The sequence below is a fragment of the Haliaeetus albicilla genome, chromosome Z (genome assembly GCF_947461875.1).
Source record: "Haliaeetus albicilla chromosome Z, bHalAlb1.1, whole genome shotgun sequence".
Classification (NCBI taxonomy): domain Eukaryota; kingdom Metazoa; phylum Chordata; class Aves; order Accipitriformes; family Accipitridae; genus Haliaeetus; species Haliaeetus albicilla.
Window position 1 is genome coordinate 72,001,586 of NC_091516.1, and position 23,023 is coordinate 72,024,608.

The 23,023-nt window shown below is 68.9% G+C and overlaps 4 protein-coding genes and 1 long non-coding RNA gene across 9 annotated transcripts; 2 read left to right on the forward strand and 3 right to left on the reverse strand.

Annotated features, from left to right (window-relative positions):
• Positions 1-110: 110 nt before the first annotated feature.
• On the reverse strand, positions 111-5,576 carry LOC138683846 (gastric inhibitory polypeptide receptor-like). 5 transcript variants are annotated; one of them, XM_069776750.1, is made up of 13 exons: positions 5,121-5,575; positions 4,620-4,710; positions 4,440-4,547; positions 4,235-4,351; positions 2,953-3,056; positions 2,728-2,875; positions 2,138-2,300; positions 1,999-2,059; positions 1,815-1,884; positions 1,643-1,731; positions 906-1,044; positions 424-465; positions 113-325 (listed from the first exon to the last, which is right to left on the reverse strand). In XM_069776750.1, the coding sequence occupies exons 2-13, from the start codon at positions 4,659-4,661 to the stop codon at positions 155-157; spliced, it is 1,254 nt and encodes a 417-aa protein (XP_069632851.1). In that variant the 5' UTR covers positions 4,662-4,710; positions 5,121-5,575; the 3' UTR covers positions 113-154. The 5 variants fall into 5 exon arrangements, with proteins under 5 accessions (XP_069632852.1, XP_069632851.1, XP_069632850.1 ...); XM_069776749.1 differs by having other exon boundaries at positions 2,138-2,270; positions 4,235-4,356; positions 5,121-5,574; XM_069776747.1 differs by having other exon boundaries at positions 4,235-4,356; positions 5,121-5,574.
• A 1,026-nt stretch (positions 5,577-6,602) lies between these two features.
• On the reverse strand, positions 6,603-8,192 carry LOC138683848 (uncharacterized). Its single transcript, XR_011323297.1, has 3 exons — positions 7,782-8,192; positions 7,365-7,390; positions 6,603-7,299 (listed from the first exon to the last, which is right to left on the reverse strand). It is a non-coding gene; the product is annotated as an uncharacterized lncRNA (long non-coding RNA).
• Positions 8,193-8,267: 75 nt separating this feature from the next.
• On the forward strand, positions 8,268-9,036 carry LOC138683847 (optic atrophy 3 protein homolog). The gene is made up of 2 exons (XM_069776752.1): positions 8,268-8,473; positions 8,618-9,036. Exons 1-2 carry the CDS (start codon positions 8,332-8,334, stop codon positions 9,013-9,015), a joined length of 540 nt encoding a protein of 179 aa, XP_069632853.1. The 5' UTR covers positions 8,268-8,331; the 3' UTR covers positions 9,016-9,036.
• Positions 9,037-9,946: 910 nt separating this feature from the next.
• Positions 9,947-17,066, reverse strand: VASP (vasodilator stimulated phosphoprotein). The gene is made up of 14 exons (XM_069777299.1): positions 16,956-17,066; positions 15,018-15,061; positions 13,305-13,476; positions 12,399-12,567; positions 12,246-12,309; positions 12,056-12,096; positions 11,734-11,945; positions 11,544-11,653; positions 11,375-11,435; positions 11,173-11,215; positions 10,956-11,001; positions 10,646-10,724; positions 10,501-10,558; positions 9,947-10,389 (listed from the first exon to the last, which is right to left on the reverse strand). Exons 2-14 carry the CDS (start codon positions 15,020-15,022, stop codon positions 10,352-10,354), a joined length of 1,098 nt encoding a protein of 365 aa, XP_069633400.1. The 5' UTR covers positions 15,023-15,061; positions 16,956-17,066; the 3' UTR covers positions 9,947-10,351.
• Positions 15,577-21,072, forward strand: LOC138683928 (reticulon-3-like). The gene is given in 11 exon segments (XM_069777294.1): positions 15,577-15,806; positions 16,673-16,717; positions 16,823-16,874; positions 16,877-17,221; positions 17,607-17,753; positions 18,623-18,830; positions 19,179-19,317; positions 19,773-19,842; positions 20,452-20,498; positions 20,639-20,697; positions 20,855-21,072. Coding segments are annotated over 11 exon segments (1,257 nt in total). The 5' UTR covers positions 15,577-15,704; the 3' UTR covers positions 20,898-21,072.
• The last annotated feature ends 1,951 nt before the right edge of the window (positions 21,073-23,023 follow it).

Genomic DNA, 23,023 nt, shown 5'->3' on the forward strand with positions numbered 1-23,023 from the left:
CCTCAGCTTCCCAAGTCTTGGGACCCCCCCCACCAGCACCCAAAGGTGACAGGGACACCCCCCCCCCAGCACCCAAAGGCTTTTGAGACACCCCCTCAGCACCCCAAGGTCTTGGGATCCCCCCCCACCAGCACCCAAAGGTGCCAGCCCCGCCTCAGCAGCAGCTCTCGGCAATCAGGTGCCCCCCGGGATGGGGGGGTGCTGGGTGCTGCCCCCCCACTGCCACGTAGCGGCGGGTGCCACGGGAGGGGGCTCGGGGGGGGCCGGATGGGCATGGGGCACCCAAGCGGCACCGCTGCCACCCACGTCGCACCTCCGCCTGCACCTGCGGGCACCAGGACATGTCGCGACGTGTCACACTACGTCACGACATGCCCCCTTCCCCCCCCCCCCCACTCCGTGTCACGACGTGCCCTGACGCACCTCCTTGTTGACGAAGCAGTAGAGGATGCTGACAATGAGGCCCTGGGGACGGGGGACGGGGGGGGGCACCCCGCGGTGGGGGTGCACCCAAACAGGTGGGTGCACACGGTCACACGCACACGTATGTGCACCCCCTGCACCTGAGCACCCTCCCCCCCGAGCACTCATCCCCTGCACCCCATTGCAGCCCCCACCTCCTGCAGCCCCTCTGCCCATTACAGCCCCCCCATTGCACTCCCCCATACAGCCTCCTATTTTAGCCCCCTCATTGCACCCCCCACCACATTGCAGCCCCCCAATTGCACACCCCCACTGTACCCCCGCCATGACCCCCCCCATTGCACAAGCCCATTGCAGCCTCTATCCCATTGCCCCTTCCGTTGCCCCCCTCAAGCCTCCTCCATTGCACCTCCCCATTGTAGCCCCCATTGCACACTCCCCCATGCCCGTGCTCCCCCCCCCCCGGTTCCTCCCCCCCGCACCTGGGAGGAGGAGAGCAGTAGCTGCAGGCAAAGCCGCACCAGGCGCAGAGTGCCACCCCCCTGCCCCTCTCCCACCAGGGCGAAGGCCACCTCATGCACCCCCAGCAGCGGGATCAGTGTCAGTGTCGACCTGGCCAGCCTGGGGGGGGGGGCACACACACTCGGGGACAGCCAGGAACACACTTGGGGACACCCCTGGGGACAGGGACACCCCGCGGGGACCCCCTCAGGGACAGCCCTGGGGACAGGGACACCCCCCGGAGAGGGATGGGGACACCCTTGGGGACAGCCCTGGGGACAGGGACACCCCCCGGGGACCCCCTCGGGAAGTGATGGGGACACCCTCAGGGACACGTTTGGTGGCATTACAGGGATGGACACATGCATAGGGACACACTTGGGGATGTCACAGGAATGGGGACATGGTTGGGGACATGACAGGCATGCGGACACACTTGGGGACATGACAGGGGTGGGGACACACTCAGGGACGTGCTTGGGGACATTGCAGGGATGGAGCACACGTGGGGACGTGCACAGAGCCGGGATGGGCACAAGGACGTTGCACGGCCAGCATGGGGACAAGATGGGGACAGGGATGGGGTATGCAGTGCGTGTCCCCACACACACCCCAGTGTCCCAGTGTCACTGGCATCCCCATGCCCATCCCCAGTGTCCCCATGCTGGGGGACATCCCCCCATGTCCCACACGCACACCAAGGTCCCCATGTACCCACCTGACCCTGGTGTCCCCGCGGGACACCTGATGCGCCCGGACTTTGGCCACCAAGATGCGGACGATGCGCACAAACACCACGAAGTTCACCTGGGGATGGAGACACTGACACTGACACCCCCTGCAGTGGGGACACTGCCCCAGGATGGCCACCCCCACGCTGTGTCACCCACCACCACAGCCATCAGGATGGGACAGCGGATTATCCACCATACTGCTGCCTTCTCGTTCCTCTCCCAGCACCTGCCAGAGTTTGGGGGGGGGCACTCAGCCAGATGCCTGGGTCCCCTGTTGGGGACATCAGAGTGTCCCCAGGGTGTGACAAAATGGGGAGGGGGGGTTGTCCAACAGCCTCACCCCTCATTCTCATAGAGGTACCTCATCACCACCCATGGTACCACGAAGAGCACGGGACCTCCTGGAGGCATGGGGACAAGGTTGGGGAGGGGATGCGGAGGCACATGGGGACACAGGGGGGACATGGGGATGGGCTCACCCCAGCCAAGGAGGAGGAAGGCAGGGAGGCAGCGCTCGCCGGAGAAGGCTGCCAGCACCAGGAGCTTGTGGAGGAAGAGTCCTTCGGCCAGCAGCCACCCGTAGTTAGCCCCCACACAGTACTGGGTGAGAGCCTGGGCCAGCCGGCACCCTGTCACTGCCTGCTGGAGGGACACCCACACCGCCACGGGGACACCAGCATCGGGGAGGGACCAGCATCAGGGTGGCACCAGCATCATGTTAGACCAGCATCGTGGTGGCACCAGCATCGTGGTGGCACCAATATCGTGGTGGCACCAGCATTGTGGTGGCACCAACACTGTGGTGGCACCAGCATCATGGTGGCACCAGCATCGTGGTGGCACCAACATCGTGGTGGCACCAGCACCATGATGGGAACAGCCCCCACCCTTGGGTGCCCCATCCGAGTGCAGCCCACCATGCCCCACCCATGGGTGCCCCCCACCCTTGGGTACCCCCACCATGGGTGTTCCCCTCCATGGGTACTCCCTGGTGGGTGCCACCTCCGTAGGTGCCCCACCCGTGGATACCCCCTGCCATGAGTGCCCCCCATCCCCCATGGGTGCCCACCTGCTGGCCCAGCAGCTGCAGGGGGTGCCCGGGACCGGGGCGCAGTCGGCGTTGGAGCAGCGCATCCCGTGTCAGGATGGCGCCCGCCCGCAGCACGAAGGACAGGAAGAGGTTGGCGTGGATGAAGTTGCGGGTGCAACGCAGGCGCCTGCGGGGACGAGGGGCAGTGGGTGGCAGCACCCATGGGTGCCCCCCTAGCACCCAAGGGTGCCCCGGTGCAGGTACCTGAAGAGCAGAAGCAGCAGCAGTGCCAGGAGGAGGGCGATGAGGGAGAGGGAGTATCCCACGGTGTAGAGGAGACGGAACTGCTCCAGCAGCCAGGCCTGCCGCTACGGGGACAGGGACAACAGTCACCAGGGACAGGGATGTGGCACGGCACCAGGAGGTGGAACAGGGCATGGTGTGGCATGGTGAATGTCACAGCATGGCATGGTGAAACACAACATGGTATGGTGCAACATGGCATGGCACGGTGCAGCACGGTGCGTTATCGTGGCACGGCGTGGTACAACACAGCAAAACGCATCACAGTGTGTGGTGTGGCATGGCACGGTGCCACACAGCATGGTGCAAAGAGGCATGGCACGGTGCAACAGGCACAGCAAAATGCATGGCACAGCATGCCACAGTGCAACATGGCATGGCACAGCGCAGCCCAGTGCGTGTCACAGCAGCGCAACACGGTGCAGCCCAGCAGCTCCTCGCACGGCACACGCTGCAGTGCAGCCCGACGGTGCATGCCACGGCACGACATGGGGTACAGCACATGTCAGCCTGGCGCAGTGCAGCCCCCGGCCCATGGCCCAGCACAGCATGGGACAAGGGGCACGGCACAACACAGGGCACGGCACAGGGTACAGCACAGCATGGGGCACAGCGCAGCGCAGCATGGCACAAGGAACTGCACGGGGCATGGCATGGTGCACAACACAGCACAGTGCAGCACGGCATGGCATGGTGCACAACACAGTGTGGCATGGCACAGGGCATGGCACATGGCACAGCATGGGGCACAGCGTGGGGCACGGCACGGCGTGGCACAGTGCACAGTGCGGCACAGCATGGCATGGGACACAGCATGGCACGGCACAGCACGGCACGATGCACAGCAGAGCGGCACGGTGCACGGCATGGTGTATGGCACAGCACGGCACGGGGCACAGCATGGCACGGCACAGCACGGCATGATGCACAGCAGAGCGGCACGGTGCACGGCATGGTGTATGGCACAGCACGGCACGGGGCACAGCATGGCACGGCACAGCACGGCACGATGTACGGCAGAGCAGCACGGTGCACGGCATGGTGTATGGCACAGCACGGCACGGGGCACAGCATGGCACATCATGGCACAGCAGAGCAGCATGGTGCACGGCACGGCACATGGCACGGCACAGCACAGCACAGCATGGCAGCATGACACATCCCAGCATGGCATCTCCCAGCATGGCACCCCCCCCGGCACCGCAGCCTGCAGCGTGCCACGGCGCAGCACCCGGGTTCCCACCTGCAGCAGCTGCTCCTGCGCCGGGTCCTCGCACTGCGAATGGTCCCGCCAGGGCCACCCCGTCTCGTCTGTCACCCACCGCCCGTCAGGTCCGCAGCGCCGAGCCACCACCCCACCCTGCACTGAGCACCTCGTCCCATCACTCCGTGGCACCCAGGGGCACCCACAGGACCCCCCAGGGCAAGTGCCACCCCCCGGCCATTACCTCGGTGGTGCCAGGGCAGGTACCACGGGCAGGGGACGGTGATGGTGCTGTTGGGAGCCGCGTCCCCCCAGCAGGCGTACATGTCAAAGCTGCGGTTGCAGACGGGTCCTGGGGAGGGGTGCAGGGGGGGTCAGGGTGTCCCCAGCGTCCCCCTGGTTTCCCTACCCCATCCCCACTCACCAGGTGCCGGGGGGTCGAGGCGCAGGCGCAGCTCACAAGCATGCCGGTACTCACGCCAGGCAGCCAGCGTCGCCTGGGCTGAGCGCTCCTCCTGCAAGGGCCCACCATGGGGCCACCGTGGGTGGGGGGGCCACCATGAGGACACCACCACCAGGGTCACCGCACTGGAGCGACCACCACGGGGCCACCACCACGGGGCCACCATGGTGGGGCCACCATGACTGGGGCCAACATTGTGGGGCTACCACCACATGGACACCACCATGGGGCCACCACGACTGGGGTCACCACCATGGGTAACCAGGATAGGGACACCACCATGGGACACCATGGTCCTGGGGAGGACGTCCTGGAGGTGGCAGCTGGGGGGGGGGTCCTGCTGGGGTGGGGGTCCCAATGAGGCAATGGGAAGGTCCTGGGGGGGTCCCAGCAGTAGCAGCGGGGGAGTCCCAGGGTGTGGGGGGACCCCGGGGGTGACACTGGGGGGTCCTGGGGTCTCACCTCTGCCCCACGCAGGACCCGGCTGAGCAGAGGTGGGGCCACTGCCCAGTGGCCCATGACGGCGACAGCAGCTCCTGAGGGGTGTGTGCTGGGGGAGGGCACCGGGAGGGATGGGGGTGTTGGTGTCGTGTCGTTCCCCCCCCCGTTATGGGTGCCGCCCCCCCCACTTTGACGTGCTCCTTACCAGGGAGCTGCAGGTGGTGCCCGGACGCCTGGGTCTTTCTGGGGAGGGGGACAGGACTGGGACACCCCCCACATCGACACCCCCCCCATTTGGCACCGACTCCCTCCCCGTGACACCCCCCCCCAGGTCCGCGGACACGCGTGGGGAACGCAGGGCGGGGCAGCCATCGTGGGAGGTGGGCAGCGGCTGCCCCCCGCCCCCCCCCCCCCGGTGATGCCGGCTCCTGCCGGTGCCACTCCGGTGTCCCTTGTCCCCCCCTCCAGCATCCCTCGTCCCTCCTCCCGGTACCCCTTTGCCCCCCTCCAGTGTCCCGGGTCCCCCACGCGTGTTCCCTGTTGCCCCTCAAAGTCCCCCCATGTCCCCTTCGCTTCACCCCGACACCCCTCTCGACCCCCCCCGGGTGATGCCGGTGCCTCTTCCCCCCCCCACGGCATCCCGGGTCTCCCCACGCGTGTCCCCTCGCTGCTTCCATGTCCCGTCCGCTACACCCCGACGCCCCCGTGGGCCCTTCTGGTGCCCCCCGGCCCCCTTGGACCCCCCCGACACCCCCCCCCGACACCCCGGTACCGGCTCGGCGCGGGGTTCCACCGCCCTCGGGGCACCGGCACCGGCTCCGGCGGCACCGCCCCCGGGAGGGGCGGGGGCACGAGGGGGGGGGGGCACCCGGGTGGGGACTCGAGTCGGAGCAACGTGACCTGGTGGTAGTGTGGAACATGGCCCACGTCTCGGGTGGGGGTAGCCGGGAGGCTGCCCCACGCATCCCGGGGCTCCAGGGTCATCCGCGGAGGGGGTCCAGGGTCACCCAAGGGGGTCCAGCATCACCCACGGGCGCCCCAGTGTCACCCACGGGGACTTCAGGGTCAGCCAGTGGGGTCCAGCATCACCCACAGGTGCCCCAGTGTCACCCACGGGGACTTCAGGGTCAGCCAGTGGGTTCCAGCATCACCCACGGGTACTCCAGTGTCACACAAGGGGCTCCAGCATCACCCACGGGTGCCCCAGTGTCACCCAAGGGGGTCCAGTGTCACCCAGTGGGGTCCAGCATCACCCACAGGTACTCCAGCATCACCTAAGGGGGTCCAGCGTCACCCACGGGGACTTCAGGGTCAGCCAGTGGGGTCCAGCATCACCCACGGGTACTCCAGTGTCACCCAAGGGAGTCCAGCGTCACCCACGGGTGCCCCAGTGTCATCCACGGGGACTTCAGTGTCACCCAGTGTGGTCCAGCATCACCCACAGGTACTCCAGCATCACCTAAGGGGGTCCAGTGTCACCCATGGGTGCCCCATTTTCACCCAGTGGGGTCCAGCATCACCCACGGGTACTCCAGTGTCACCCACGGGGACTTCAGGGTCAGCCAGTGGGGTCCAGCATCACCCACGGGTACTCCAGTGTCACCCAAGGGAGTCCAGCGTCACCCACGGGTGCCCCAGTGTCATCCACGGGGACTTCAGTGTCACCCAGTGTGGTCCAGCATCACCCACAGGTACTCCAGCATCACCTAAGGGGGTCCAGTGTCACCCATGGGTGCCCCATTTTCACCCAGTGGGGTCCAGCATCACCCACGGGTACTCCAGTGTCACCCACGGGGACTTCAGGGTCACCCAGTGGGGTCCAGCATCACCCACGGGTACTCCAGTGTCACCCAAGGGAGTCCAGCGTCACCCACGGGTGCCCCAGTGTCATCCACGGGGACTTCAGTGTCACCCAGTGTGGTCCAGCATCACCCACAGGTACTCCAGCATCACCTAAGGGGGTCCAGTGTCACCCATGGGTGCCCCATTTTCACCCAGTGGGGTCCAGCATCACCCACGGGTACTCCAGTGTCACCCACGGGGACTTCAGGGTCACCCAGTGGGGTCCAGCATCACCCACGGGTACTCCAGTGTCACCCAAGGGAGTCCAGCGTCACCCACGGGTGCCCCAGTGTCATCCACGGGGACTTCAGTGTCACCCAGTGTGGTCCAGCATCACCCACAGGTACTCCAGCATCACCTAAGGGGGTCCAGTGTCACCCATGGGTGCCCCATTTTCACCCAGTGGGGTCCAGCATCACCCACGGGTACTCCAGTGTCACCCACGGGGACTTCAGGGTCACCCAGTGGGGTCCAGCATCACCCACGGGTACTCCAGTGTCACCTAAGGGGGTCCAGTGTCACCCACGTGGACTTCAGGGTCACCCCGTGGGGTCCAGCATCACCCACGGGTGCCCCAGTGTCACCCAAGGGGGTCCAGCATCACCCACGGGTGCTCCAGTGTCACCTAAGGGGGTCCAGTGTCACCCACGTGGACTTCAGGGTCACCCCGTGGGGTCCAGCATCACCCACGGGTACTCCAGTGTCACCCAAGGGGGTCCAGCATCAACCACGGGTGCTCCAGTGTCATCCACGGGGACTTCAGTGTCACCCAGTGTGGTCCAGCATCACCCACAGGTACTCCAGCATCACCTAAGGGGGTCCAGTGTCACCCACGGGGACTTCAGGGTCACCCAGGGGGGTCCAGTGTCACTGGGGTGGGCTCTGGTGTCATGCAGGGAGATTCAGTCTCATCCAGGGGGTTCCAGCATCACCCGGGGGGTTCAGCATCACCCACGAGTGCTCCAGTGCCACCCGGGGGGGGTGTCTTCAGTGTCCCCCACGGCTGTTCCAGTGTCACCCAGGGGTCTCCAGCATCACCCACGGGTACTCCAGACTGACTCGTGGAGGTCCACGGTCACCCCGGTAGGGCACCAGCTTTACCGATGGGTGCCCCACTGTCAGCGCCAGGGTGGGGGGGGTCCAGCCTCACCCACGGGTGCCCCGACCCCTCTTGGCACGTAGTGGAAGCCGGCCAGCCTATGGAGGGGGGCGTGTCCCAGCGGCGGGAGGGGGGCGTGTCCCAGCGGCGGGAGACTGAAGGGGCGGAGCCGAGGGCGGGAGGACACGCCCATCCAGCCCCCGCCTTCCTTTGCTTCTCCCCGCCCCTTCCCGCCCTCGGGTCGCGCGGCGGTGAGGTCACGGCGGCGCGCCGCCGGCCGGGGTCGGGGGGATGGTGGCGGGCGCGTTCCCGCTGGCCAAGCTGCTGACGCTGGGCGCGCGCCAGCTGAGCCGCCCCCTGGCGGCGCGCATCAAGGCCGGGGCGCGCGCCAGCCCCTTCTTCCGCGCCTACATCTGCCTGCCGCCCGCTCAGCGTGAGTGACGGGGACGGGGACGGGGGGGCTGGAGGAGGACACGGAGGGAGGAGGGACACCGGAGGCGGGGGGGGGAGGAGGGAGGAGCCTCGGCTGTGCCCCGTCGCTCCCTGCCGGTTTCCCCTTCCCCCCCCCCCCCCGCAGTGTATCACTGGGTGGAGATGCGCGCCAAGATGCGGCTGATGGGTTTCCGCGGCGCCGCCATCAAACCGCTGAACGAAGAAGCGGCGGCGGAGCTGGGAGCGGAGCTGCTAGGGGAAGCGATCGTGTTCGGCGTGGGAGGGCTCTGCCTCTACCTGGAGTACGCCCGGCAGACGGGGCAGGCGCGGCGGCGGGAGGAGGAGCAGGCGGCGGCGCTGCGGGAGGTGGGGGAACGGCTGGAGCGGCTGCGGGAGGAGCTGGACGCCATGGCGGCGCGCCTGCCGCCTGGACACGCCCCCGGACACGCCCCCGCCGCTTCCAGCCCCGCGCCCGGCGGTGGCCACGCCCCCGGAGCCGAGGGCGGTGGCGCAGGACACGCCCCCGCGAGACCCGGCCATTAAAAGCGCCCCTCGTGCTCTTCCCGCCGGCCGTTTCCTTTAGGGGCGGGGCTTGGTGGATAGGGCGCTGGGGGCGGGGCCCCGAGGGGAGGGGATGGAGCTTGCCCACACTGGGGGGGGAGGTGGTGGCGGTGGGTGGGGCCTGGCCTTGGGAAGGGCCACTTAGGGCGGAGCTAATGGTGGTGGGTGGGGCCTGGACTGGGGGCCTGTGGGTGGAGCGTCGCGGTGGGAGGCGGAGCTAATGGTGGTGGGTGGGGCCTGGAGTGCATGCCTTCAGGTGGGGTCACTTGGGGGCACGGCCTGGAGTGGGGGGTGGGCTTTTGGGTGGGCTGCAACTAGGGGGTGGAGTTAATGGTTGTGGGCGTGGCCTGCAGTGGGGGCAGGCCATCGGGTTGGCTGTCAACTTGAGGGGTGGAGCCAGAGGTGGTGGGCAGACCTTCCAGTGGCATGCTGCTTGGGGGCGGGGCCTGGTACCCTTGCAGTGAGGATTGGACCAGTGCTAAGGGCTGGGGCGGGGCCTGAAGGGGCGGGGCCTTTTGGGATGGTGCTTGGGACCGAGCCAAAGGGTTGGGGGGGGGGGGCAGATGGTGTAGGCGGGGCCAGGACCAGGGAGGATGGGGGCGGGGCCTAACCCCTGGGGCTCATAGGGGCGGGGCCAGATTTGTGGGCGGGGCCCTGTACCCGGGAGGAGGGGAGATTGGGGCGGTGCCACAACACCACAGCTGGGCTGCGATTGGTGCGGAGCTGCATGGGGCGGGGCTAGGGTGATGGGGCGGGGCTACGATGAGGGGCGGGGCTTTTCTCCTGCAGCAGGGGGTGAGAGATGCCATTAAAGCAAAGTGAAGCCCCCACTGTCCCTCTCATTGCTGGGGTGCGGGGTGTTGGGTGACGGCCCCCGCTCCACGGGTGACACAGATGAGGACATGGGTGGGTGTCACATACAAAACAACCGCATTTATTCATGGCAGGGGAAGGGGACACCCCACCTCCCCCCCTCAAAAAAAAAAACAAAACAAAACAAAAAACCAGTGAAAAACCCAAAAGTGGCATAAAAAAGACCCCCGGGGGGAAGGGGGGGGCACCCCTCATTTGCCTCCCCAAGTGTTAAAAAAAAGGGGGTCCCCAAACCGGCAGTGAGGGGGAGCACAGTGGGGGGGGGGGCTGCTTTGGCCCCCCCCGCCGGTAAGGCACAGCCTGGGGGGGGGGGGTCTGGCCCAGAGTGGCCCCGCCAGGGTGGTGGGGGTGTGAAATGGGGGGGAGGAGAGGTGAGGCTAGGGGAGGGGAAGTAGGGGGGACCCCCCCCATCCAGGCCCATCTTGGGAGGGCTGGCAGGGGGGGGTTAGGGTGCGCTTCGCTTCCGCAGCTCCACCACGAATGCTGCGGGGGGGGAAATGTAGCATCACGGGGGGGTCCCACAGTTACCCCCCCCATTGACCCCCACCCTCTCAATGCCCTCTTCCCCCCTCTTGTCCTATGCTCCCCCCCCACCTTCGATGATCTCCTCCTTCATCTTCTGCAACTCCCTCCGCACCTCCTCCAGCAGCTCCTGGAGGCAGGGGGGCACACGGTGAGGGGATTTGGGGGGACCCCTCCCATGACCTCCTCCACCCCACCCCATTCCCGACCCCGCTACCTGTTTGATTCGCTCCAGGTCGGGCTCATCAGCGGGGCCGGTGGTGTCGGCGGGGGCAGCTGGGACTGCCGATTTCATCCTGGGGGTGCAGAAATAGGTTGGGGACCCCCTCAGACCTCCCTGAGTGACCGCCATTTTGTGTCTTGGGTACCCTCCAACCGGCCTGCCCCCTGCGTCCCAGCAACTATCCCCCAAGTCCTGCTCTGGGGGTACTAGAGGCCCCCCCCCCCAGCACCCCGAACCCCGTCCATTGGCACCCTAAAGCCCTCTCAGCCCCCCCCCCCCAGTCCCCCTGCCCCCCCAAACCCACCTGGGCAGCGTGGAGCTGGCCTTCTCCCAGGGCCTCCGCACGGGCTCTGCGGGGAGAGGGCAGCGAGTGAGGGGGGGGGGGCCGGCCCCCCAAACTCCTCCCCTTCCCCTAAAGGAGCCCCCCAACACTCCCCCGCCTGCCGAACTACATTTCCCAGCGTGCCCGGCCACGGGGGCGGACCGCGGGGCACACTAGGAGTTGTAGTCCACGTACTCACCCGCCGGCTGCCCCGAGGTCCTAGTGCCCGGCTCCGCCTCGTCCTGCGGGGGCAAAGAGGGGGGTCTGGGTGGGGTTGGGGGGGGTACAGGACCAGATCGGAGCACAAGGGCGGGGCAAGGAGAAAGAGGGGGGTATACGCGGAGCACCCGCCCAATGGGGGTCTCCCCCAAAGTGGTATTTGGGGGGGGGGCAGCACTCACACTGGTGACATCCTCGTCCTTCTTTGGTGCTGGCTTGTCCCCCTGCAAGGTGGCTTTCCTCCTGGGGGGGGGGGAGGGGGGGTCAGCGTAGGCACAAGGGTGCCCCCACCTTTGGAGCGCTGCTGGGCAGAGTGGGGTACCCCCGCCATCATGTCCCCCCCCGCCTCACCGTCGGGCCAGCATGGCACTCATCTCCTCCATCAACCCCCCCCCAGCCCCCCCACGGGCACCCTCGCCCTTGGGGGGTGCAGGGGGGGCCCCCGCACCCGTCGCTTCATCCTGCCAGGAGAAAGGGGGTGATGCAGAGCCCCCCTCCCAGATTATTGCTCCCCCCCCTCCAATTGTGCCCCTGCCCTCACCTTGCTGACTTTCCTGAGTTTAGCCCCCGCGATGGCAGCGGCAAGGCCGGAGCCCCCCCCGGCCCCCCCCCCAGCAGCAGTCGCTGCCACTGGCAAGGGGGGGGCCGGCGGGACCCCCGTGGCTGGCGGAGGGCCTGGGGGTGGGGGGGGCCCCGGAGGCGGTGGAGGGCCAGGGGGTGGCGGGGGGCCTCCAGTGGGCACGGCCTGGGTGCCTGGGGAGTGGGGGAAAGGGGTTTGGGGGTGGGTTCTGGGAAGGGTCCCCATCCCCAGTGTTTTGGGGGGCGAGGGGGGAGAGTCAGCCTTGGAGCCCCCCATCACCCACCTGCAGCCGCCACACGACGCTCGGGCTCCTCTGGCGCCTGCCTGGGGGGTGAAAGGGTCAGCACCTACGGCCCCCCGTGGCATGGCGACCCCCCCCAGCACCTACAGTCCACCCATGGCATGGGGGACTCCCAGCACCCCAACATGATGGTGTACCCCCCCCAAGCAGCCCCAATTTGGGGGTCCCCCACCTCTCCTGCTGCTCGGGCTCCTCCGGAGCCGGACCATCAGGGTCTGGCCAGGACAGGGGGGTGCCTGGATGGGGGGGAGATACAAGGTAAGGCTATGGGGTCAGGCCCCCCACGAGTGCCCCAGTGACGCCCACCCATCCACCCAATACTCACCCTCCTCCAGTGCCCGCAGGGCCCGCAGGACAGCAGTGGCAAAGAGGGTGGCCTCACGGGGGGCCCCAAAGCTGAGACCCCAGACCCGGCGTGCTTCCCGCCACTGGTGGAACTGGGGGGTGGCCTGGCTGTAGCGCAGCCCCCGTCCCAGCGGGCAGTTCAGCACCACCTGTGGGCACCCACAGGCATGGGGGGGCAGCTCCACACCCAGGGGTGCCCCCAGCCCCCCACACCCAAGGGTGGCCCACAGACCCCTCCCACACCCATGGACACCCCACTGAGCCTCCCCATCCTTTGCATTGACCCACAGCACCCATGGGTGCCCTGCGTTCACCCTATGCCCAGAGCTGACGCATAGAGCCTCCTGCACCCATGGGTGCCCCATAGAGTTCCTACATACCCATGGGTCGCCCATAGAGCCCCCCCCATACCCATGGGTGTGTGTCCCCCATACTCATGGGTGCCCCATAGTGCACTCCCATGTCTAGCATTGCCCCATAGTCTCTACAGCACCCATGGGTGCCCTATGCCCACCCTATGCCCAGTGTTGACCCATAGGTGTCCTGTAGAGCACCCCCATATCCATGGGTGCCCCATAAACACCCCCCCATACCCATGGTTCCCCATAGACACCCCCTCATACCCATGGGTGCCCCATAGACACCCTCCCCCATACTCAGCTCCTTCTGCACCCACAGATGCCCCACAGCCCCTCCTGCACCCATGCCCATAGCCCCCCCCCCCATGCCCAGTGTTCCCCCATAACCCCTACTCCCAGGGGTGCCCCATGCCCAGTGTCACCCCACAGCACCCTGCACCCGTGGGTACCCCATAGCTTCCCCCACACCCAGGGCTGCCCCTTTGCCCCCCCACGCACCCATGGGTGCCCCCCCCAGGCACCCTCACCTGCTGGTCAGGCTGCAGCTTGCGCCCAACCAGGCGGAAAGCGTTGGCACCGGGGTGATGGTAGAGCTGGACGCAGCTGAGGGTCTGGGGACCCCCACCAGCTGCCACCCACTGCTTGTGGGTGTCATCGTAGAGCAGCACCGCTGCCCGGGCACTGCACAGCACCGTCTCGCTGCGGGGGTGGGAGGTTGCAGGGGGGTGAGGGGGGCAAGGCTGGGTGGGCACCCTCCGGTATGGGTATCTCCACACAGGGTGGGACCCCCCGGTATGGGACCCTCTGGTACGGGCAGCCCCCCGGGTGCAGGGGCTGCTGGTGTGGGGATCAGGAAACCCCCAGAGTGCTGGACCCCCCCAGCTTGGGGACCCCCTGCGTGTGGGGAACCCCCCACGAGCACAGGCTGGACCCCCTGGGTGAGGGCACCCCCCCTCCACGGGTAAATTCTGGGGGGGACGCCCCCACGCGTGGGGACCCCCCCAGGTGGGGGGGGACGACCAAGCATGGGGCACCCCAATACATGGGACACCCCCATGACCAGCCATGGGGCACCCATGGGCGCTGCCCCCCCCTCTTCCCCAAGCACCCAACCCACAATTGCACCCCAACACCCCCCCTCCCCTCGCCCCCCCCTTTTTCCTTCCTCTTCTGCTCCTCCCCCACTTCCTTAGGGTGCGGAGAGGACCCAGTGTCCGAGCGCTGCCCCTCCCCCAGCCCCGGACCGGGACATCCGGGTGGGGGCAAGGGGGAGGGGGGGGGGCTGTGTTTATGTAGGACCGACCTGAACACACGCCCCGCCCCCCCCGGGGAAACTGAGGCCGGGGGGGGACGGGACAGCACCCGTGGGGAGCGGAACCCCGCTGTCACCCAGCCCCCTACCCCCCGGGGTCCCACCCATTACCGGGGCGGCTCCCAGTGCTCCCAGTGCCAGTTCCCGGGACTCCCCAGTTCCCCCAGTGCCCCCGGTACCAGTTCGCGGTGCCCCCCAGTGCCAGCTCCCAGTGTACCCCAGTGCCCCCGGTACCACTTCCCGGTGCTCCCCAGTTCCCCCAGTGCCTCGGTACCAGTTCCCAGTGCTCCCAGTGTACCCCAGTGCCCCCGGTACCACTTCCCGGTGCCCCCCTGTGTCTCCAGAGCCAGCTCCCGGTGCTCCCCAGTTCCCCCAGTGCCCCCCACTACCAGCTCCCAGTGCTCCCAGTGCCCCCGGTACCACTTCCCGGTACCCCCCAGTGTCTCCAGCGCCAGCTCCTGGTGCTCCGCACTTCGCCCAGTACCAGTTCCCGGTGCCCCCCCCAGTGCCAGTTCCCAGTGCTCCCACTGTACCCCAGTGCCCCCGGTACCACTTCCCGGTACACCCCGGTCCTTCCCAGTTCTCCCAGTGCCCCCGGTGCAAACTCCCAACGCCAGTTCCTGGTGATTCCCGGTGCTCCCAGTACCCCCCGGTTCCAGTTCCCAGTGCTCCCCGGTGCTCCCAGTGCTCCCAGTGCCAGTTCCCGGTGCTCCCCAGTGCTCCCAGTGCCAGTTCCCGGTGCTTTCCGGCGCCCTCACTGCCCCCGGTACCCCCCGGTGCCAGTTCCCAGTGCTCCCAGTGCCAGTTCCCGGTGCTTTCCGGCTCCCTCAGTGCCCCCGGTACCCGCCGGTGCCAGTTCCCGGTGCTGCCCAGTACCCCCAGTGCCACCTCCCGGTATTCCCGGTGCCCCCCCGCCCCAGCCGCTCACCTCATGCTGGCAGCGGCGGCGACGCGCTGGGGCCGGGCCGGGCCCTTCCGGTGGCGGCGGGGCTGGGGGGGGCAGTGGGGGGGGGGTGGAGGTGAAGGACCGGCCGGTCCCGGCCCGCGGCCACGCCCCACCACGCCCCGCACCCCCGCGAGGCCACGCCCCTCCCGGTAACGGCGGCGGAGTGGCCCCCGCCTTCTTAAAAGGCCAACGCCTCCGGGTGGGCCCCACCGAGGTGGGGCGGGTGCCCAGTACCCCCAGTGCCCTCCCAGCCCACCTTCGCCCCGTGTCCACCCGGTGTCCCCCAGATCTCTCCAGTTCGGGGGCACTGGGAGGTACTGGGGAGGCTCTGGGAGGGTACTGGGGACACTGGGAGGTGTCGGGGGCTCTGGGAGGGTACTGGGATGTATTGGTGGGCACTGCAAGGTACTGGGAGGTACTGGGAGGCTCTGGGGAGTCCTGGGGACTCCGGTGCCCGATGCCAATTCCCGGCGTCGGTGCCCAGTACCCAGCACCCGGTGTCGGTACCCAGTTCCCGGTATCCGGTGCCTGGTATCGGTTCCCGGTTCCCGGCTCCCCGGTGCAGCCCCGCCCCGAGCCCCGCCCGCCGCCGCCCCGCCCCCGCCGCCGCCGCCGCCGCCGCCGCCGCCCTTTGTCCGCCGCCGCGGGCCCCGCCATGGCGCCGCGGTGATGCGCGGCGGGGCCGGCCCGGAGACAACGGGGCCGAGGGTAACCGGGAGCCCCATGCGGGGGCCGCCGCCATGGGGCAGGTCCTGGGCTTCGCCCACTGCAGTACGGCACCGGCACCGGGAACGGGGAGGGGCGGCGGTACCGGGGAGGGACCGGGGATGAGGGAACCGGGATGGGGGGGACCGGAGATAAGGCGCTGGGAGGGGCCGGGGATGGAGGCACCGGGGATGGAGAACCGGGAGGGTCCGGAGGTATCCGGGGCGGCGGCACTGGGAGGGCCGAGGATGGAGGCACCGGGGATGGGGGCTCTAGGAGGGGCCGGGGATGGGGGCACCGGGGATGGGGGCACCGGGGATGGGGTACCGGGAGTGGTCGGGGATGGGGATACCGAGGACGGAGGGACCGGGAGCGGCTGGGGGTACCCGAGATAGGGCACTGGGAGGGGCTGGGGATGGAGGCACCGGGGATGGGAGCACCGGGGATGGGGTTACCGGGAGGGGCCGGGGGTGGAGGCACCGGGGATGGGAGCACCGGGGATGGGGTTACCGGGAGGGGCCGGGGATGGAGGCACCGGGAGTGGCCGCGGGGAGCGGCACCAGGGATGGAGGGAACCGGGATGGAGGGACTGGGAGCGGCTGGAGATGGGGGAAGCGGGATGGCGTTACTGGGATAGCATTACCGGGATGGGGGGTACGAGAAGGGACCAGGGATGGGGACACCGGGGACAGGCTACCGGCAGTGGCTGGAGATGGGGGTGCACGGGATGGGGACCCCGGGGAAGACATCTGGGGATGGGGGCACCGGGAGTACCGGGGGACGGGGACACTGGGGCAGGGCGTGTCGGGGGGGGGCACATAGGGACTGGGAGGGTAGGAGAAGGTTTTGGGGAGCACCGTGCACTGAGGGGACCCGAGTGCTGCGCGGGGGGGGCCCCCCACGCCCCCCCATTCCCTCTGTCCCCCCTCCAGAAGAGGCTCCATCCACGGCCTCCACCACGCCGGACTCCACGGAGGGTGAGCAGGGCCGAGCCCCCCCATTTTGGGGTGCAGCTTTGGGGACGAGGGGACATCGGGGTGCCCCGACCCCCCACCTCGAACCCCAAATCTCCCCCCCCCAAGGTGGCAACGAGGAGTCGGACTTCCCCGAGCTGCAGGCGGCACCGGAGCCCCCCGAGGAGGAAGAGGAGGATGAGGATGAAGACGGGGCAACGGCGGCGGGAGGGGGACCCCGGGGACCCCCCCGGGAACTCACCTTCTCCTACATCGCCTTTAGAGGAGGGGGGGAAGCCAACGAGCCGGGACCCCGCTGTCGCCGAGACTCCCGTCGCGGACGCCCCCCCCGCCTGAGCTCGGGGTCCCCCGGGGGGTGCCCCCGGGGGCCGGACCCCCGATTGGCTGCTAGGGCCCCCCCCAAGCGTCCCGAGGAGCCCCCAGCGCCTCCCGAGGGGCAGCTGGAGGTGGGGGGGGTCCTGCCAGAGTTGGGGGGTCCTGAGACTGAGGAGACCCCAATGAGCCTGGGTATGGGGGATTATGGGGGGGTGGGTGATGGAAGTCCCTGGGGGGCAGCTCGGGGCAATGGAGGGGTCTGGGGCACCCTGGGTGGGCTGGGGGTCAGGGGGGTTCCGGGGGGGGGGGTCTCGGGGCAATGGGGGCTCTCCAAGGGAGGCTTGGGGACATGAAGGGTCCTGGGGCACCCCTGGAGGGGGCTGGGGGGGGCTGCGGGGGGGACGCGGAGTACCGAAGGCGGGGGGGTTGGGGGTCATGGGGAGGGTCCCGAGAGGGTCTCACGGCAGTGAGGGTCCCCGGGGGGGCTCGGGGCCATGGGGGTTCCGGGACACTGTTTCGCCCCCCCCCCCCGCCCTGCAGCCCCCTGATCCCCCCACTCCCCCCCCTTTTCTCGCAGCAGCAGCTCCCGTGGCCCCCCCCCCGCCCGCAGGGGGCGCCCCGCGGCCGCCCCCCCCCGCGCCCCCCCCGGACCCCCTCCCAATCCCGGAACCGCCCCCGGCGCCCCCCGACCAATCACCGAGCCCGCCGGGAGCCGATGTCCTGGGTGAGCGGCCAATCAGGGCCTCGGGGCACTACGGGGGGGGGACACATTTATGGCGCGAGGGGGGGTGGGGGGCAGGCATCTGGTTGCAGGGTGGAAACAGGCATCCGGGCGGGATTGGTGGCTAAAAATAGGGGTGACCCCCCCTCCAAAGTCCCCCCCCCCCCACCCAGCAGCACCCGCGGGAACCATGGAGGGCCACGGTGGGTGCGGGGGCACGCCGGGGGGGGGGTGAGGTGGGTGCTCCCCTTCCCCACACCTGCGGCTGTCACTCGGGGTGGGGACAGCTGGGTGCTGGGGGGGGGACGACACTGGGTGGAGAATTGGGGCGCTGGGAGTACGCAGGGGGCTCTGGAGAGGATACTGGGAGGCACTGGGAAGCACTGGGGGGGGAGCTCTGAGAGCACTAGAGGGGCCCTGGGGGGCTCGAGGGGATACTGGGGGGGGGGCACTGGGGAGAAGTGGAGGAGGCACTGGGGAGCACTGGAGGGACACTGGGAGCACGAAAGAGCTCTGGGGGAGTACTGGGAGGCATTGGGAGGTACTGAGAGCATGGGGAGGTGCTGGAGGGGGTACTGGGAGGCACTGGGAAGGTTCTGGGAAGCACCGTGGGGGCTCGGGGACCACTAGAGAGGCTCTGGAGGGTACTGGGAGGCACTGGGGAGCACTGGAGGGACACTGGGAGGCACTGGAGGGGATACTGGGAGGCACTGGGGAGCACCGGAGGGACACTGGGAGCACTGGAGGGGACACTGGGAGGCACTGGGGAGCACCGGAGGGACACTGGGAGACGCTGGGGGGCTCCCGGGGGGACACCGGAGGGCTCTGGGGGGAATCCTGGGAGCCCTGGGCGCAGCGTGGTGTCCCTGCAGTGTGGGAGCTGCTGTACTGGCGGGCACCAGGGCGCTCGGCGCTGGCGCTGGTGGGGGCGTTGGGCACCCTGGGGTGCCTGGCACGGTTCAGCGCCGTCAGCGTGGGCGCCTACGGGGCACTGGCTGTGCTGGGGATCACCCTGCCCCTGCGCCTGCACCGTGCCGCCCTGCGGGCCCTGCGCCGGCACCCACCCGAGCACCCCTGCCGGTGAGTGACACCCTGGGGACCCTCACGGGGCCATTGCCGTCACCCTCCCGTTGCCATCCCCTGCCTGTCGCCGTCGCCACGGCGTGGGATGGCGCTGCCATCCCTGCGGCACAGGGTGCCTGTGCCATCCCTGTCCCTGTGGCATGGCCCTGCCATCCCTATCCGCATGGCATGAGGTGTCCCTGCCGTCCCCAATCCCAAGACGTGGGGTGTCCCTTCAGTCCCCATCCCCACCCCATGGCGTGTCCCTGCCATCCCTACCCTACGGGCTGTCCCTGCCGTCCCGTCCCTATGGCTGTCCCTGCGGCCCCCATCCCCATCCCACTTCTGTCCCTGGTCCCCATGCAGGGTGCAGCCGGAGGGGACCGTGGGGCTGAGCCCCGAGGAGCAGCAGCGCTGGGCCCGGCGCCTGGCCCAGCACGTCACCGCTGCCACCCGCACCCTCACCCGCCTCTTCCTTGTCCACAGCCTCCCTGAGTCCCTCAAGGTGACCGTCACCCTGCATGGGGGGGACATGGGGTGCATTGGGGACATGGGGGACACCTGGGGCATGGGGGCATGGGGGGCACTGGGGGTATGTGGACACCAGGGGCATGGGGGACGTGGGGGACACTGGGGGCACAGGGGGACACTGGGGGCATGGGGACACCATGGTCATAGGGGATATGGGGGACACGGGGGACATGGAGGACACTGGGGGCATGGGGACACCAGGGTCATGGGGGATATGGGGGACACTGGGGGACATGGAGGACACTGGGGGCATGGGGACACCAGGGCATGACCGTAGAGGGGACACTGAGGGACCAGGAGACATGGGGTGCCCCACAGGCACAAGGGCACGGGGGTACTGGGGACATGGGGCATGAGGACTCTGGTGGCATGGGGGACACCCGAGGCGGTGATGGTGAGGGTGATGGTGACGCCGGGCTCTGGCCACAGTTCGCCTTCTTGTTCTACCTGCTGACCTACGTGGGGGCTGTCTGCAATGGGCTGACGCTGCTGGGAGCGGGTACGGCACCAGAATAGGGATGGGGATGTGATGGGGACAGGGATGGCATGAGGATGGGGCCAGGGGGTGGGGATGTGGCATGGGGACAGGGACATGGGCAGAGGATGGGGATGGGGGACAGCAGACAGGGGATGGGGCATGGGTGCAGGGACAGAGGACAGGGGATGGGGGACAGGGACATGGGAGAGGGATGGAGATAAGGGACATGGGGTGGGCACAGGGACATGGGATGGGGATAGGGACGTGGGATAGGGACAGGGCATGGATGGGGCATGGGGACAGGGACATGGGAGAGGGATGGAGATAAGGGACACAGGATGAGCACAGGGACAGGGGATGGGGACGGATGGGGCATGGAGACAGGGTGCAGATACAGCTGGGGGACAAGGGGACAGGGGTAGGGGACATGAGTAGTGCCTGGGGACAAGGGGCTGGCACAGGGATGGGGACAGCATGGGGATGGGGGACACCATGGGGACAGGTGACAGAGTATGGGGACAGTCTGGGGACAGGGGTTTGAGGGGATGGGAGTGTGGCACATGGACAGGGGACAGGAGAGGACGGGGGGTACAGGACGGGGACTGGCATGACATGGTACTCCCTGTCCAGGCGTCATCTGTGCGTTTACCTTCCCTGTGCTCTACCGGCACCACCAGGTATGGGGGAACAGGTGGGCTGGAGATGCTTGGGGATATAGGGGACACAGGGGGATGTGGGGGTCTGGGGAGGGTTGAGGGGTACCCCTCTGCCCCCCCCCCATGTCCCCAGTTGCTCCCCATGTCCCCAATGTCCCTAGGCCCAGATTGACCAGTATGTGAGTCTGGTAAGGAACCACCTAAGTCACCTCCGAGCCAGGTGAGGGCACCCCCTGCCCCCCAAAACCTCCCTGGGCACCCCAAACCTGCCCCTGGGGACCCCAAACCAAGCCCAGGGGTGCCTCCGGGCAGTCTTGGCGTGCCCCCGGGGGGGTTGGGGTGCTACACCCCTCCCCCCAACTCCCTTCTGCCCCCAGGATCCAGGCCAAGCTCCCAAGTGCCAAAGTGAAGCCGCAGTGACCCCCCCATCCCCCTCCGAGGTGACAGCTGGGGGGGGGGGTGGCCAGGGTCCCCCCATATCCCTCCCATCCTGTGTGTTGGGGATAACTCGGAGGAAGCGGGGGTCGTGTCTCCGCCCTTGTCCTTCCCCCCCCCTGCGTGGGGGGGTCACACTTTAATAAAAACTCTTGTGACAGCCAGGCTTGATTGTGCAGGGGATGTGGGGACATTGGGGGGAACAGGGGGCCACGGGGGGGACACAAGGAGACATGGGTAGGCACAAGGGACACGGGGGGGGACATGGGGAGACACAGGGGGCCATGGGGACACGGGGCTACGGGGGACACAGCAGAGCACAAAGGGCTGTGAGGGAACACGAGTGGACACGGGGGGGGCACTTGCTTCCCCACCCGGGTATTTTTTACCCCCCGCAGCCGGGTTGGGCTGTGCTGACTGAGCAGCCGGGGAATGGGGAAGTCCGGACGCCTGGGTGTGTGTGTCCCCCGTACCCCCCCGGGGCGCCCCGTTTTCCCGCGCGTCCCCTCCCGCCCCGCGAAACGCGCGGGAGCCCCGCGGCGCAGGCCCCGCCCCACCCGCGCCCCCTACGGCATCGCCCCGCCCCGCCTCCCCCCCGCCCCGTTGCCAAGGGCACGGCGGTTGCCGCGCGACGTAAACAAAGGACGCCGGACGTGGTGACGTCAGGGGCATGGAACGCCGTCGCCGGGGCGACAGGCGCCGTGTTTACTCAGGCCGCGGCGGCGGCACGTGGGGACGGGACGGGGACACCGGGACAGCCCGGTCGGGACCCCGGTACCGGAACACCGGGGAGAGCCCGGCCGGGACCCCAGGACTGAGACCCCGGGGAGAGCCCGGCCGGGACACCGGGGAGAGCCCGGCCGGGACTCCCGGGGCCCGGACACCGGGGCGAGCCCAGCCGGGGCACCAACACTCCCAGGGTCGGGACCCCGGGGAAAGCCCGACCGGGACTCCCGGGGCGAGCCCAGCCGGGACACCAGGACCCCCGGGGCCGGGACACCGGGGAGATCCCGACCGGGGCCCGGACACCGGAGCCCAGACACGGGAAAGAGCCCGGCTGGGGCACCGGCACCGGGACTCCGGATCTGGAGACACTGGGGAGAGCCCGGTAGGGACCCCAGGGCTGCGGCCGCCCGGCAGCGGGAGCACCCGGCCGGGGCACCGGGCAGGGGCACCGGTGGGACCCGAGACCAAAAGCACCGGGGCCGGACCCGGGGACACCGGGAAGCACCAGGACCGGGGACACCCAGGGCCTTGGGGCAGCGGGGGTGGGGGCGGGGACAACGGGGCTGCGACCCCCCCCGGTCCAGCCCCCCCGAGCTGGGGGCGGGGCATGAATGAAAGACCCAGGGTGTGAATGAGTGAATGAATGAATGAATGAAGAGGCGTGAGAACTGCCCGCCGCCCCCCCGGTCGCCGTGGCCCCGCCGTGACTCAGCGCCCGTTCCCGCCGGTGACATCAGCTTGTAAAACAACCGGGCTCCCCCTGGGGGGCTCTGGTTGCCGACACCCCTGTACCCGGACCGCCCCCCTCCCGTGCCCGTCCCGGGAGTGCGGGGGATGGGGACGGTCGTCCCTGCACCCCGGTACCGGGAACCCACCACCCGGAGGCTCCGCGGTGCTCTGTAGCCCAGCCCCGGTGGCGTACTGGAGGTGGAGGGGGTCCCATTGCCCCGGTACCGGGACCCCCCGGTGCTCTGCAGCCCGGTACCGGTAACGCCCCTAGGGAAAATACCCATTGCCCCGGTACCGGGACCCCCCATACCGGCCCCCTCCCGGTGCTGTGCAGTCCGATACCAGTAACACCCCGGGCAGCATTTCCCATTGCCCCGGTACCGGGTTCCTGCAGTCCGGTCCCAATCCTCCCCCTGCTACCGGGACACCCCCACCCCCAGACGGTCCTTTGGGCCGCGGCACCACGAGCTGGGGCGGGGGTGGGGGGAATCCCGGGGCGGGGGTTACGGGACGGGTCACCGGGTGGGGAAGGAACACCGGGGCAGGTTACCGGCGGGGGGAAAAGGGATACCGAGAGCTCACCGGGGGGGGGGGGGGGGTGTCACCGCGTGGGAAGGGGGTCCCGGGGAGGGATGTTATTGGGGGTGGGGGTGTCC

Excerpts from the sequence above, each read along its gene's own strand:
- LOC138683846 (XM_069776747.1), bottom strand. The coding sequence starts at position 5,177 with ATGGGCCACTGGGCAGTGGCCCCACCTCTGCTCAGCCGGGTCCTGCGT. Across the intron at positions 3,057-4,234 it reads CGCAGGAGCAGCTGCTGCAG|CGGCAGGCCTGGCTGCTGGA; the intron begins GTGGGAACCCGG and ends CTGTCCCCGTAG. Across the intron at positions 2,060-2,137 it reads CTTCCTCCTCCTTGGCTGGG|GAGGTCCCGTGCTCTTCGTG; the intron begins GTGAGCCCATCC and ends CCATGCCTCCAG.
- LOC138683847 (XM_069776752.1), top strand. The coding sequence starts at position 8,332 with ATGGTGGCGGGCGCGTTCCCGCTGGCCAAGCTGCTGACGCTGGGCGCG. Across the intron at positions 8,474-8,617 it reads CTGCCTGCCGCCCGCTCAGC|TGTATCACTGGGTGGAGATG; the intron begins GTGAGTGACGGG and ends CCCCCCCCGCAG.
- VASP (XM_069777299.1), bottom strand. Across the intron at positions 11,002-11,172 it reads GACCTCGGGGCAGCCGGCGG|AGCCCGTGCGGAGGCCCTGG; the intron begins GTGAGTACGTGG and ends CTCTCCCCGCAG. Across the intron at positions 10,559-10,645 it reads ACCTGGAGCGAATCAAACAG|GAGCTGCTGGAGGAGGTGCG; the intron begins GTAGCGGGGTCG and ends CCCTGCCTCCAG.